At 39.2% G+C, this 16,422-nt stretch overlaps 1 protein-coding gene across 2 annotated transcripts in view; it reads right to left on the reverse strand.

Moving 5' to 3' along the window:
• Positions 1 to 16,422, reverse strand: part of NECTIN3 (nectin cell adhesion molecule 3) — a 122,667-nt gene that overhangs the window by 21,507 nt on the left and 84,738 nt on the right. For both annotated transcript variants that reach the window (XM_037907406.2, XM_037907411.2), the window contains exon 7: positions 15,554 to 15,638. In XM_037907406.2, coding sequence (XP_037763334.1) covers positions 15,554 to 15,638 — 85 coding nt within the window. The remainder of the gene's footprint in view (positions 1 to 15,553; positions 15,639 to 16,422) is intronic.

Here is a 16,422-nt window from a genome sequence, read left to right on the forward strand (position 1 = left end):
GGCAGTAGCCACTGAGGCAAGGTGGGTTTAGAGGGTGGGGGGGTTCCCGAGGGTGGGAGACCCAGAGTGTGGGGGTACTACTGGGGCAGAACCCCAGGGTAAAGGGCACTGAGGTCTGGGAGGGACACGGGGCCAGCAGCAGGCGAGACACCGGCCTGCAGAGGGCACTCCGTAAGCTGGAAAAGACCCAATTCCCAGATGACCAGCAGGAGGTGCCGCACTGGTGAGTCTTCACCTCACTACACAGCACGATTGGAATTTAACAGAAAATATTTATTTGTTTTAGTTGGGTTCTATATCCTATAATTATCCATGTATTACTGTGACACAAGTTAAACCAGAACACAGCCATTCACAAGGCTGCCATAATTAAGTTTTATTCATCAGTAATGCAACAAGATACTTGTAAAACTTCCAGAGCCTACATAAAAAGTATTTCCATCCACTGACCAGCTTGTCGCCCAAAAATAATTCTAAAAAACATATACCTCTGGAAACAAGACCTTCATCTCAGTCTGACTTAAAGATTATAATGCTGTCTAGTACTGTATACAAAAGGGCTAAATAATTTATGAGCAAAGAGGCTCAATTTAATTATAAGATTTACGTGACCTAATAGCAAAGTTATTACTCACTCATGTTAAAAAAATTACAAGGACAAACATTAATTCAGACAGTTTTGGTAGTCCTGCTTCTATTTCCAAGCTCTGTTAAATGGTTAGATGTCTTACTGTTCACATTTTTCTTCTTTTCCCACCTCACCTTCAAACCTGCATCCAGATATGCCAGGAGATCAGGACACACTAGATGCGGTTTAATTAGGCTGCAACTTTATTCCTAAATGTCAGGGAGTACCCAGCAGATAAAAATATACAGTGCAGGTAATTCCCTAATCATTTACCCATCCTGATCCCACCCAAGCAGGTGCTGGGACCTCACCACTTGCCTGGTCCAGGTAAAAGAGGGCTTTTCCTGTGCCGACATGGACCTAAATAGTCCTCCATCTCTTCGTGTCATCAGGGGAGGAATGGGTCAGCATCCCCAGTCTGAAGCTGCTGCAGCAGCAAGTCACTCTCTGGCTATCTAGCCCTTAAAAGGGCCATACACCTTTTTCCACAAGCCTGACAATGACCCCCCACTGCTTAATGTGTGGTGAGGTCATTTCTTAAGTTTTTGTTTCTAACTATCCCAGTGACAATAAGTAGTCTGGTTAATTCCCACTTAAAAAATGATACCAATATTATAAGAAGTGCTTGCGTTGTTGCTATTCCCACACCATGCATATATTTCTTAATAGGTTGTCTTCATAGGATTTAATCAAATTGGACATTATTTTGGCAGTCACAGCAAGACAGAACCTGACTATGGTATTTTGTAATTAAAGTTAAAGTGAAAATTAAGGCAGTAGAACACTGACCATCACATTCTGTGCACACTTCTGGAAGGGAGAATACTCATTATATAGAAAGCTTAGCTATGCATAAACATATAGTACAGCCAAAATTTTGGCTTAGCAAGTTAGCTTTTTAGTCATGAGTATTTCACAACTTCGGCCACAATATAGGCATGCACCAGATGTTTGACTACTACCCTCACCCCCAGGGGTAGCTGAATTTCAGTGTTCAGCTGCTGGAAAAAAACAAACAAATGAACAGTAATTGAATAAAAATATGAAGTCAGACTTCAGTTCATTTTTAACTTCCAATCAACATTTCACACCAACTCTCTATCATTAGGTTACTCAGTTAAATTTTATAATTTACTGTTTTTTATGCACTGAAATGTTTCAATTTAGTGTTCTGTTTCTAACGAAAAATTGCAACATTTTAAGGTTTACAGTGGGAGCTTTTCAGAAATAAATTTCTGTTAACAGCAGATGGACCCATTATGCAACTCAAGACCTAAGACACAATGCCTTCAAAATTTAGAGAACTTGCAGTCCGAGTTTCATCTTTGTTGCACTGACCCATCATCTTTAATTATAATCAAGGGTGATTTACTATTTTAAAATTCCAACCACTTAAAATCAGAATACAGTTACTTGAGACATTTGCTTTCGTTAGTAATGTAACATTTAGATGCTGAAGTGCTGGTGCTGATCAAGCATATGAAAGATTACAGCTTCTTCAGACTGTCAATTCGTAATCCACATCTTTAAAAGTATTTTCATGTAAAGCACACTTTGTGAAGTCTCATGTGATTTTCTTTAATCTAGCCTAAAAAGTCCTACTATTAACTTGAGTCTCAGCTAATAGATACTATGCCTTTGTAGCATCTTCATTTGATTCATGTCCTACATTTAGAATATCCATAAATTCAGTCAGTAAACTGTACGAGACTGAATTAGTTATCTATATTAAGTTCAAGGGCCAAGGACAGCATCTAAAAAGAGAAGCAGATTTCCCATCACCCTTCTTAGCAGTCCATTTCTTTTTCAAAACAATCCAGAGTGAAGTTAATTTTTTATCTCAAAATATCACCATTTTCAACATTTAATAGTAGTTAGTGTTAAGTACAAACTGTATAGACCAATATAGAGATATTCTTATATGATCATTTCTGAAACAGAGGAAAGCACCTGAATACTATTTGATGCATCTGAAATGGCCCAAGTCAAAACCCACTGGCCAATGTCTCAAAAACATCTATCCATTTCTTTGGATGCTTTAGCCCAAAATTGTTTGGTACATTACCTCACCTCTGAAAAAGGAATATATTATGTAGAGGAAGGGGAAAGTATTACGTTTAAGACATTTCTGGTAGCAATTTACCAATCACTCACCCGTGGCTTAATTCTCTTCCCATGGAAGTCAATAATATAATTCAAGATGACTAACAAAGAAAGAGTTAAACAAATGCTTAGTATTTTTATGTCCACCTTCAATCTGAAATATTTGTAAAAGCAAATGTCAAGTAAACATATTTAGGATCATGTACACGGTTTTTCAATATTTTAAAATAATGCCCCAGTAACTATTAGGTTCTATACCATTTGTTCTGGTCAAAAAGCCTCTCCCTACTTCACTTTGGACACATTTGTTCCTCAGATAGCACAGCATACCTCCAATTCAACTAAAATACTTACTCAGGGAAAAAAGTATAAAATATTCAAGACCACAGGACTAAACTAAGAAGATTAGTGTTCCCTTCATCAAGCTATTGCCTGGATTAGCTGTAAAATGTGGAATACAGCAAACCTGAAACATTATTTAACTAATATTTTGCACTTCTAAAGTACTGTGAAGGTTCTTGTAAACATACATGTTTAACTTGCGAGGAGACTTCCATGGTTCTTGGAAAACTAAGTTTGAATAGAGCTTTATATTTCTAATCAGAGCAACCTCTACTTAAACATCAAGAGTTTTAAATCTTAAGTAAAACTACAACATGAGTATCAAATAAATCTCAAGATTTTATGTACTGATCAATTCTCAGATTTGAATAGTCAAGTTCATTATTTAAACTCAAGCAATACAACTTGAGTCAATTAATGGTTATTTGTTATATTAGCTTTAGAAATAACTGTGGCTAGAGAGATTCCATGAAATTAGCCAAGTACTTATTGGATCGTCCATTCTGGTACGAAGTAATATTTTCATTTGAGGGGTTTCTTTTAAACTACTACTTGCACTCCCTTTTATAGGGTAGAGTGAGATCACTGTTTCAAGATCTCTTGGGCACCCTCCTCCCAAATGACAGTTTTTCAAGGAAGTTCTGCAGCTTGAGGCTGGGTGCCATATCACACATCTGGGAATACAAGACAACCCTCAGCAAGAAGGTTCTTCTTAAATCATATCATTTTACGAGATATTACGAAAGGAAAGAATCAGTCTCTCTTTCTCCACCACTAAAGCCTGGTTCATCTTTCATTTCAGATCAAGTTGGTCCTCTATGAGTTGCTGACATAACTCCAATATGCTTATAAAATTATCATTTTTCTTCTCACACATTGGTGACATCCCCTCTCCGGTGAGCCCCAAACTTTCATATTTTGATTTCAACCATCTTCAGCTGCAAGGTTCTGTTTAACTGCACACAGTTGTCTGTTTTTGCTTTTCCTGTTATTCCATATACTCCTGAACATCTTACTATTCCTCTTATCTCAGTCTCACTTTCTGCTTTGCTCTTACATGCTCTCCTTTTTTGTAGTAGTTCCATTTCATGTATACCCAGCATCTTTATTTACTCTGTCCAATCCACTTTGGTGAAGATATCCAAACACAAGCCTCCATACACATTGCCTTTAGAGGCACTTGGGCTTTGGCTTAATCTATCTCGTATAATAGAGTCCTGCATCAGAGAAGACCTCTTCTTATATATTGATGTACCAGATACAATTATAGCCATCTACAATAAGAAATGTTTCACCAAATCCTTGAAAAGAAGAACATTAGGTTCTTAAGTGGCAGTATAGTACTCAACCCACCTTAGACTCGGTGAAGATGGAAAATCATAGCCTCTGTAAAAATATTCTTTATAAAACCATGAGTTTCTCTACTTAACATTTCACCAGTAAAGAAAAAGTGATAAATTTAATGACATGTACATTTACAGTCACATTATTCTGCCTGTCCTACATTATCCTTCATTTCAATGTCATCATGACTTTAGCAATCTATGTTTCCATTAATACCAGGAATTTGAATTGTAGGGCGTTATTGCATGTGCCTTAGTCTCCATGTTTTTTGCCTGGAGTAATTTGCACATACAAAAAAAAATAATCAAGAACTATGTGGAAGTCTGGCTCAAGCGCTATAATCCACGTGAAATTTGGCATTATAATTTTTCAGATGGAGCGAGACACTTGTTCTTATTTCAATACAGTGATTAAGAAATAGGTTGGAATTCCAGTGTTGCCTCTTTATTTGCTCAGAGTATAATCTGAGTGACATTTTCAAATCTGAAATTTTCAGCATTCAACATCTGCAGAACACTGACTTGTATCCCTGGTCTTTTTAGACCTTGAAACAGCCCTTATCCTTCAGATTATGCAAGGACACACAGGCCATTGATTACTGACTGATTCTTTTAGCATCTCAAGTGTTTGGGGCTAGTGTGCCCAAATACAAAAACCATGATTAATCACATCCGATTGGACTGTGTCTACCACTGGACTAAATGTCCGCATAGTTTAGTTCAATTTTATTATTCATACTCTGACTTTAAGGCCAGAAGGGACCACTGTGATCATCCAGTCTGACCTCCTGCACATTGCAGGCACAGAACCTCACCCACCCACTTGTGTAACAGACCTCTAATCTCTGAGTTACTAAAGTTCTCAAATCATGTTTTAAAGATTTCAAGTTACAGAGAATTCATCATTTACACTAGTTTAAACCTGCAAGTGACTCATGCTCCATGCTGCAGAGGAAGGCAACCCCCCACCCCGCCCCGGGTCTCTGCCAATCTGACCTGGGGGAAAATTCCTTCCTGACCCCAAATATGGCAATCAGTTAGACCCTGAGCATGTGGCCAAAGCCCACCAGGTAGATACCTGGGAAAGAATTCTCTGTAGTAACTCACAGCCTCCCCATCTAGTGTCCCCTCTCCAGCCTTTGGGGATTTTTGCTACTGGCAGTTGCCGATGTTCAAGTGTATTTATCCCTCTGATACATTTATAGAAAGCAATAGTTTGTCCCATCAGCCTTCTTTTGGTTACGCTAAACAAACCAAGCTCGAGTCTCATCTCCTAAGGTAGGTTTTCCATTCCTTGGATCATCCTAGTAGCCCTTCTCTGCACCTATTCCAGTTTGAATTGATCTTTAATAAACACGGGAGACCAGAACTGCACACAATATACTACATGAGGTCTCACCAGTGCCTTCTAGAATGGTACTAACACTTCCCTGTCTTAACTGGAATACCTCATCTGATGCATCCTAGGACTTTTATTAGCCTTTTGCACAGCCACATCACATTGTTGATCATAGGATGACTATGAGTGGCCAAACAGACATGTCTTTCTCCTACTCTGCCACTTTCCACTAAAATCCCCAGCTTATAGGAAAATTCTTGTTGTTAGTCCCTAAATGCATGACCTTGCACTTTTCACTATTAAATTTCATCCCATTTCCATTACTGCAGTTTACAAGGTCATCCAGATCTTCTTGTATGATATTCTGGTCGTCCTCCGTATTGGCAATACCTCCCAACTTTGTGTCATCTGCAAATTTTATTAAATTCTATTATCTTGATTTAGGGCTTGTCTCTACTACCGGGGAGATCGACGCTGCTGCAATTGATGCAGCAGGTGACTATTTAGCAGATCTAGTGAAGACACACTAAATCGATGACAGAGCTCTCTCCAGTCGACCCCAGCACTCCAGCTCCCCAAGAAGATTAAGTTACGTCGACGAGAGAGTGTCTTAGGAAAGTCGACCTAAGTTATGTCGACTCCAGCTACGTTATTCATGTAGCTGGAGTCGACATAACTTAGGTCGACTTACCCTGGTAGTGAAGACAAGCCCTGAAAGAAGTACAGGCTCAATAAATGCCAGTTATTCACCTGATTTATAGGCAAAATGATAATCCCATGGTTACTCAAGTGCTGCATGACAATTCCTGAAAATGGCATCCTAGGACCAACCAGACTATACATTTTATAGGCTTGTCATTGATCCCTGACAAAGCCTGACATCGATCCCACAAAGATAATGGAAAGGCTGATATGGGACTTAAACAACTGAAGGCAGACAATGTAATTAATGCAAATCAACATGGGTTTATGGAAAACAGATCCTGTCAAAACTTTTTTTTTTTTTTTTTTTTTGTAAGAGTACAAGTTTGATTGATAAAGGTAATAGTGTTGAGGTAATATACTTAGACTTCTGTAAGGCATTTTACTTAGTACCACACAACATTTTGATTAAAAAACTAGAATATAGAAAATTAACATGGCACACACATTAAATCAGTGATACTCAATTAGATCGACCTGCAGGCCAATTTGAGAATTTCATGACAAGAGGCAGGCCATTTGTGCAGAAAGCTGACCAAAAACCCCCCCCCAAAACCACAATCTTAGGCTGCCAATAAATGAAGACTGATTATAAACTTTATTAAAAGATAAATGTTGCAATCAACATTACCACCCGTGTTTGTGGCAATCTCTAATGGGAGAGGAGACACTGACGATCTCTGACAAGCTTTGTGAAGAGTGATTTGTAGGAGGCGGCCAGGGCAACATGAATGCACTGGTGAAGATGCTCATCTGTCAGGCAATCACAGTGTTGGTTTATCATATTTATGGTAGAAAACCCAGATTAGCAGAGGTATGTTGATCCAAGCATCTTTTAAAAAGATAAATTACTAGATTCTGGCTATTCTGAAACTAGTCAGCCTACTGAGTCCAGAAATCACAAAGTCCCACTACTCTGAATTTTGCCTTCAAGACATCAGAGCTCTGGAGCCTTACAATTTCTAATTGAAAGGCACCTTCATCAGCTGAATCAAGATTGTTCTTTGCTTCAGAAGGCCAGCGTTCCTTCCTTCAGCAGAGACAACAAAATACACCACGAAAAAATAAAAGCAAATCCTTCAGAATTTGAAAATTCTGAAATCTCATTTTAAAATTTTTGCTCAGATTGTTTAGGAATTCTTGTATCATTTTCATAGACGTTTCATCTGTAGCTACTACGTGCAATGTGGGAAAGTGCAACATCTCTCGTCGTCTCCCTGAAAGATTACAAGATTCCTCTGAAAGGCACATACTTTTTCAAACAGATTCCTGACACTGCTTGCATGGTCTTGGAGCTGCAAGTTGAGAAAATTAAAGTGACCAGCAATATGGCACAAAAAGGCTACTTGTGACAGAGGGAACATCATTCATAAATTCCAGGAACTTGCAAGTCTTGTGGTTTGAAAGAAATTCTATTATTTCTTTTTGAAGTACACAAACCTCTCTAATACACTCCCCCTCCTTAACCAGAGAAAGTAGTCATGCTGCAACAGGTCTCCGTATTCAGCCAAAATGTCTTGTAATAAAGCTTTAAAAAGACGATGATGCAAGCTAGAAGTTGAGTGTATGTAGTTCACATACACAATGTAATCTAATTACAACACCATTGTTTTTTTTCATGTCCCCAGACAACTTACCGCACAGAATTGTCTGGTAAATGATGCAGTGAAGTATATTTAATGAAGCATGTATTGCTGCCAAATGTGAAGCAAAGCCCTTCTCTTTCCCTTTCATGGAGGGACATCAGTCTGTAACAAGCAAGTTAACTACTTTTTTTTTTTTTTTTTTCAAAAAAATACTTTTACCTTTTCAAAACTGATCTCTTCTGTGGTGTAGGTTTCTAATTGTATTATGCACAAAAAATTTTCATCGAAGATCATAAAATCTAACAAACAGCGATAGCTGGGTAGTGTCACTTAAATCACTTGATCATCCACTGCAAGAAACCTATATTAGGCATATTTAAAATTGGAAAGCAGTACTCACAAACGATCCTCATAAATTACATCCAATCTTCACACTGCAGTGGAATCAGACAGTGGATCTTGCTTCACATGGTGCACATCATCTTTGCTTTTATCTTCAACAAAAAGCTCTTCCAGCATTTCCAATGTTCACTCTTTCACAAACATCCAGGAAAGGCTCTCCTTTTAACCAGTACCAACATGATCCAAAGAGAAGGAATTGTTGCTTTTTCTTGTAGATTGGCTGATGCTGTGACAATAAAATTTTAAGTGTGATACAAAGACTTCAGATTTTCCATTTTGTCACATCTCACAACACTGCCAGGAGGATAGGCCACGTTGAAGTTACTGTGGTTTGATTCAAAGTGGTGCCTCGTGTTGACCACCTTACAGACTGATGCAGTCATTTGGCACATTAAAACACAAAGGTTTTGCATTTAAAGGTGGTGGTTTAATAAAAAAGAAAATCTGCTGTCCAGTGTGGATTAAAAGCTTGGTTTTGCTGTTGACTGTGTGACATTTACTCCCAGTCGTGTTGATTTTTGATTCCATTTCCATCACTAAACTAAAAAAAAAGGACAATTGTATCGCTATTGTGAGAACTTAAGATCCAGTAACAAATGCTTAATTTGTGCTGGGGATGAGCCTGGCACCTCTGGGCTCCCAGCCAGCGTCTGCCATCCCCTGGCTGACCAGCTGCGAAGGCCGTGCCCCTGCCAGCAGCAGCAGCAGCGCACAAGCAAGGGTGGCAATACCCCATGCCACTGCTACTTCTGCCACACTGCTAGCGGTGGCATTGCCTTCTGAGCTGGGCAGTCGGCAAGCAGCCGTTGCTCTCCAGCCGCCCAGCGGGTGCTTAATTTGTCGCGGAGCTGAGCCCCGGCACCTTTTTCATTACAAATCAAGCACTGCCAGTAAGGTACTTACTAAGGAAGTCATGGGCAAATGATAGGCAGTGCATCACTGTTCGTGAACGTAGTTCTAAACATTTTTGAAGGTGAGCTAGCAGGTCACGCTGGAAGCCTCGGTGGGCCACATTTGGCCCATGAACTTCTCACTGCGTATCTCTGTATTAAATGGATTAACAGTAACTGGCTAACTGATAGGTCTCAAAATGTAATTGTAAGCAAGGAATTGTTACTAAACAGGTCTGTTTTCAGTGGGATCTGTAGACATCAGTTCTTAGTCCTATGCTATTTAGGATTTTTAATCAATGCTGGAAGAAAAAAAAATCACCACTAATGAAATCTGAAATGGCTTGAAAACTGGCGGAGTGGTAAATAATGAAGACAAGTCACTGATATAGAACACTCTAGATCGCTTGGTAACAGGGGTGCAAGAAAACAATATGTATTTTAATATGGCTAAATGTAAATATATACATCTAGCAACAAAGAATTTAGGTGATACTTACAGGATGACTATCCTCGGAAGTAATGACTCTGAAAAACATTTGGGCGTCATGGTGGATAAGTCAGCTGAACACGAGCTCCCAGTGTAATACAGTGGCCAAAAGATGGATCCTGCAGTGCATCAACAAGGGAATCTCAAGAACGAGTGGAGGGGTTATTTTACTAGTGCACCAGTGCAACTGCTGTGGGAATACAGTGTTCAGTTCTGGTGCCCACAATTCAAGAAGGATGATGATCAATTGGAGGGGGTTCAGAGAAGAGCCATGAGTACGATTAAAGGGTTAGAAAACATGCCTTATACTTAGACTCAAGGAGCTCAATCAATTTAGCTTAAGACAGATAAGGTTAAAGGGTGACTTGATTACTGTCTATAAGATGGGGAACAAATATTTAGCAATGGGGCTCTTCCATCTAGCACAGAAAATGTAACCTGATCCAATGGCTAGAAATTGAAGACAAATTCAGATTGGAATAAGGCATAAACTTTTAATGGAGAGAGTAATTAACCATTGGAACAATTTACCAAGGGTTGTGATGGATTCTCCATCACTGAATTTTTAATCAAGAGTGGACTTTTTCCTAAATGATATGCTCTCGGAATTATTTTAGGTAAGTTCCATGGCCTGTGCTATACAGGAAGTCAGCCTAGATGACCACAGCAGTCCCTTCCAGCCTTAGAATCCATGAAGTACTGTGAGATTATGTCTAGCCAGCATATTATAAACTACAGTAGTTGTAGGAGATTGATTACAATACATTGTCCAATAGAAACCCGTCAGACATACTTGATTCAGTAACTGCTCAATTTTTTTCATCTTTCACACTCAAATTAGTCAATTAGTTGAAGTTCAATTTGTGCTTTTCCTGTTTTAAGTAAGCACATACAACAACAGTACTGCTGCTTTTCCAATATTCCCCATAAAAACACCAGGCCTTTTTCTTAATGACCCCTAGCAAAAAGTAGAGGCAACAAGTGGTACTAATGTCTTCTGTAGAGCTTGGTAAAGTTTTTTTTGACAAATAGTTTATTTGCCAAAAATGCAACCCAAAGCAATTTGTTAGTTTGACCAATAGTTGCAGCAAGTTTCTTTTCCCTGGGACCTACAGGCCATTCACAGAATACCCAACGGAGAGAGGTGGTGGGGATGGTCATTCATTGTGGCAATTCATAGAATCACTCAGCCAGAAACCTGGCATGACTCCGTAGCATTGGATAGATCATTCACCAAGGATGTAGGACACTCACGTTCAAGTCTATGCTCCAATGACTAATTATTATTTATTTACACACAATTACACCTTCACTAGGAGACTGACAAAGCCCCCGCCAGACTATTCCATAGCCTAGTGGCTAGGACACTCCTGCAACAAGGGACAATGAAATTCAATTCCCCCCTCCACATCAGGGACATGGGTGAACTGAACCCCCTCTCCCACACCATAGGTGAATGTCCTAACCACTGAGTTACAACTTACCAAGGAGGGCAGCAGCACTATGCTCACCTCTGGCCGTTTTGTGAATTTAGCACTTTAAAAGTGCCTGAAAATATTCATTTTGGTTTCAACTAAAGAGATTTCATTTGATTTGATTTCTTTTGGATTCGGTTTTCCTGAACACTCGAGAGGTCCAGGTACCTTGTGCTGTGTGGCTGTTCATGTGGGCTCTCCAACCTAACAGGGATGCATCTGTAATAATGCTCCTGTCCAGAGTGGAAGGGAGAAAAGAGAAGGTTACTCACCTTGTGCAGTAACTGAGGTTCTTCAAGATTGTTGTTCCTGTGGGTGCTCCTCCTTAGGTGTCTGTGCCATTTCAGGCACAGGGAGCACCAACACCTAAGGTGGAGCACCCACAGGAACACTCTTGAAGAAGGGACTCCCATGCATACCTGATGAGGATTTGTCCATCACAGCAGAGAAAATACTACTTTGACTGGAAATGTCATCAAGAGGTTCATGGAATGGCAATTTAGAGAATATACTGACTGCAGCTGTGTTTGAAAGCAACAAAGATAGAGTCTTCTGAATGGGGTGACATAGGTGCATGAGGCCATATGACCTAGGAGAGAGACAGACATGACTTGACCGGTACTCAAAGATTGTTTGGGACATGAGCGATGATAGTTTTCATGGCTTGGAACCTGTCCTTGGGCAGATATGCTCTTGCAGAGATAGAATTTGAGGTTGCCCTGATGAAGTCCAGAGGGGGGAGGAGGGTTCCCATTCTGGGTCCGATTGAGGACACATGGTCTTCTCCATGACATATCTGTGGAGACAAAAGTTCCCGCCCTTCTCAGGTATGACTGGGGAATGACTGGGAAATACTGCACCTCGCCATGATGTGGACTTCCCCAAGGTAATACAGGCAGCGCTGGTGCTCATCACTGACCACGAAGAATCGCAGACAGGAAGCAAAATTTGATGTCTGGAGTCCTGGGCATAGTGTGGCACCCAAACAGGGTATGGGGGTCCCCTAGGGAGACTAACACTAACTGTAAAAACTCTTAAAAGTGTTATAACTATTTACAAACTACGTAATTCCTATTTTGTAGAATGAAGCCAAAGCCATGGATGCTGAAGGTTCTCACTTGGTGGTGAGAAGGAGCTGGAGAGGCACTTAGTATGACCTGCCCTTTATTCCCTCAGATAGAGGCATGAGGTGAGCCAGAGCACTTGCACAGACCAGTGGATGCTACTTTCAAATTCTCCAGCTCTGAATGCATGGTGCGTATGCGTAACCCCACAATGCAATACAATGGGGACCAGCATTTGAAGAACTGCTTTCTCCATTAGGACCTTTAACTTTAAGACAGTGTTTTTAGTTAAAGTTCTTCTATACCTTCATTCCAAACCACTTCTTCTGCAAAGAAAATTTGCGTCTCAATATCTTAGAGATCTTTGAATATGTCAATGAAGTAATGGATAAAGGATAAATGGATAAAATATATTAATTTCAGCTTCCAAATATTCTCTGACAAGATCCCTCACAAGTTACCACAAAAAGTCCACATGGTCATCACGTGAGAAAGTAAATTTTGTCATGGTTCAGTAACCGACTAGGAAACAAAGTCAAAAGTAGAATTAAATGGCTGATTTTTCTTATGGTGAAAGGTTAACAGTAGAGCGCACCAAGGTTATATACCAAGGCCAAGAGTTTAATACATTTGTTAATAGTCTGGAGTAGGGAGAGAGGCCAGTAATGAGGAAACAAAATTTACAGTTCATATGACGTTATATAGATTAGTGAGAACCACAAAGGACTGAGAATTTTCAGACGGACCTAAACAAGCTAGGTTATTTGGCAGCATGACAGCAGGTGAATGCAATGTCAAAAAATGCAAAGAAAAGCACACTATGGAAAAAAAATCAAGAATACTCTTACAATTCCCAAGGGTCTAAACAGACTTAATCTTCTTATGAAAGGGGCACGGATGTCAATGTTGGCCGCTCAAGGAAGACCTCTACTAAAGGTAGATACATGGTTTTAAAAAAAAAGGAAACGGTATCAGGATGCCTAAGGAATAGGATGGCGACTAATACAAAGTTTTTATACAAGAACACTGTATACATCACTTGTGTGGCCTCAACTGAAACAGTGGATGCAGTACTGGCCACCACATCTCAAAGAAAGGTCTATTGCAGAATGCAAAGGGTTTCAGAGAACAGTGGTGAGACTGATCAAGGGCATGGAAAGTATTAGGATTGTTTACCATAGAACTAAAAGGAATAAGAGCAGACATGATAAAATTTAAATAATGCATGGAATAGAGAAGGTAGACAGGGAGGACAGAAGTTCCCAGTCTCATTACACAAGAACAAGTAGACATTTAGTGACACTATCAGACAGCAAATTCAAAATTGAATTAAGGAAATAACTTTTCACAATCTGTGATTAGATCGTGAAACTGATTGCCTCAAGAAGTTGAGGTCAAGAATGTTCAAATTTTAACAAGGGACTGGACATTTACATCAATAAGAGTATCAGTTTTCATAATTAATACTTTTGCAAGACACTAAGCCTTGATGCTTAAAGCAATCTCTATGAGATATCAGAGTGAGACCGAATTGTGGGGGGTGGGGGAGAGGAGGAGCGGGAGGAGAGGGAGAAGAAGTTTTCATCAGGCTTACAATGTTATTGGTCTTACAGTGGTCCATAACTCCATAATTAAGGACTTCATTATTTAACTAGGGTGAAGGAAATGCTGTTTTTTTTGCAGAAATTTTCCTTCAGGCAATTCTGAACAAAAACTATAGAATGTGTGAACCAAGTGGCAAATCTGCATTCAGTGTGAAAACTCAGCTTTGTTCCAAAGCTGAAGTCTTCTCCTGGTGCCCAAATCTCCACCACCCTTTTCTTCCCATTTCACCTTAATAAGTCCCGTTGCTTTTAAACCCAATTCATCTCAGTGATTCTGTGTGAAAGAAAAAACAAAGGTCTAACAGACGCCTTCCCTGCTATTTAAGGTAGGAGACAGTCACACTGGTCTTTTTTTCCCCTTAACACATAACTAGAGCCTTAATTATTTCAGGCTATCCCAGCTGCATCTTCTCTCTCTCTCTCACCTCGTTGTGGTAAAATGAGCAGTCAATATTCAAACAGTAGTATCTTGTGTATCAAAGTTTTCTTGCTTTATATGGTTAGTAAGTTAAGAGGAAGGAATTACAGAAAAATTTCAGCCCATTGACTGAATTTGCGAAGTATTTTACAAACCTGTATTACAACGGAGCTTGATATGGTAAAGCTTTAACAAGAATTTCATTAAATACTATGGATACTGAAATACTGAACTGAAGCCCAGATTAGAGCACTCCTAATGAATGAAACTCTAGGTAGAGTGAAGTCATTTCTGTCATTGACTTCGATGGGACCAGGATTTCACTCCTGGTCTGAGGTTCAAAATCCACATCCAGCCTCAGTTTTGAGGCTCATAACACCTCTAAATTTTATGAGGTGGTTGGGTATAGTGCATTACATGAAGTGAAATACTAATATTCCCCATTGAGGATGCTTTCAGTAATGAATATTAAAATTAGTTGTATGTATGTTGCTTAATACAGAACAGACCTTTCTAGTAAATCAACCAAATCTGACTGACAGCAGAGTTGACTAGTTCAATTATGACAAAGATACTCAGTGGCCTATACCTGCCGCCCCCACTCCCCCAATCACAGAAGCCATCATTGTAAGGCACCTCCACTACTGAAAGACCATACACTAGGCTAACAGGATGGCCACTCCTGTGGTTCTTCCATGGTAGGGGGGCATTATTAATTCATCTGTGTAAGGAAGCTTACACTGACAAACCATTAATACTTCTAACAATGCAGTTCTGTCCCCATCTTTTCAGGTGCACTAAAATATTCTGAAGCATAAAATAACCAACCATCATTTACGAGTTATTTTGCTTTAGAGCAGCTATGGCAGTTGTGTTTAATACATGCCAATTTCAGCAAATTACAGCATTTCCATGTAAAGTTAATATTATAGAGAAAACAAATAGCTAATTAAAATTAAACCCTTTTAATACTTTAATACTTCAGTAAAATAGTTGTTTCTTCCACTTAAGTTTAAATCAACATCATGTTGCAAAAATCCAACGTTAGTCAATTCCCGTTACAAGGACCTGTACATATAACACTGAAGTATTATTGTAAGGAACATAATGTTAGTTAGCACATGCTTATTCTCTGTTTTGAAATGTTAAAATTACTCATTCACCTACCTGAAGAATGACTTCTTTCTGAGATACAGAAAGGGCTCTTTCCTCATATGAAGGTGGTGGTTTGTGTGTGGGTGGAAGATCAATCCTGCATAAAAAGATTATACAGTTTAACTTGGCATATTTGTGAAGACCAAATGAACAGTAAAGTCAGTATTCTCCACAGTAATACCTTCACAGAAACGCCCTGGATACATATTCTACAGCTTTTGTTTCCTCTCACCACTAATAGATCTACAATGAAACTGAGTTTTATAAACGTAACTTATTGGCAACCACCAATTACATGCACCTTCGTATTCTTTAACTCTACTTATTCTTCATATGGTATGCGTTCTTTGTAATCAGACTTGCATACGAGATGCTTACTTTGGATAACTGTCTGCAGTACAGAAAAAAAGTACTAATTGAAACAATGGGAATTATTTGATTTCTCTATGTTCAAATTAAAAATATTTTTTTAAATTATGGGAAAGACTTCAGTGTACTAAGAATCTTAACTATGAATACTCAGATGTTAGGGATATAATTTCTAGCTGCGGCCTAGCCTGACATGAGTAATTAACACACACAGGGAAACCTCATTCTTTGGAAGACAGGATTAGGTAGGTAACAATCATTGGACTGAAAACAGGACATATGCACTAAGGTAAGTATATAGGTCAGTAAACTAAAAAGAATATCTGAGCAAACTAACCTAAGAGGGAGAACACACAGTGAACTATTTGTTATGACCTACATAAGAGACAAATAAGCTAGGAATGTAGAGATGAGATAAAGAGGAAGCCGAATCATGGACAGAGCATGGACAATACATGCTGCACGGGCACTGGTTCTCGCAAAGTAACCAAGCCAATACACAAATATGTGAT

This window comes from Chelonia mydas, chromosome 1, assembly GCF_015237465.2.
Source record: "Chelonia mydas isolate rCheMyd1 chromosome 1, rCheMyd1.pri.v2, whole genome shotgun sequence".
In the NCBI taxonomy this organism is placed as follows: Eukaryota; Metazoa; Chordata; order Testudines; family Cheloniidae; genus Chelonia; species Chelonia mydas.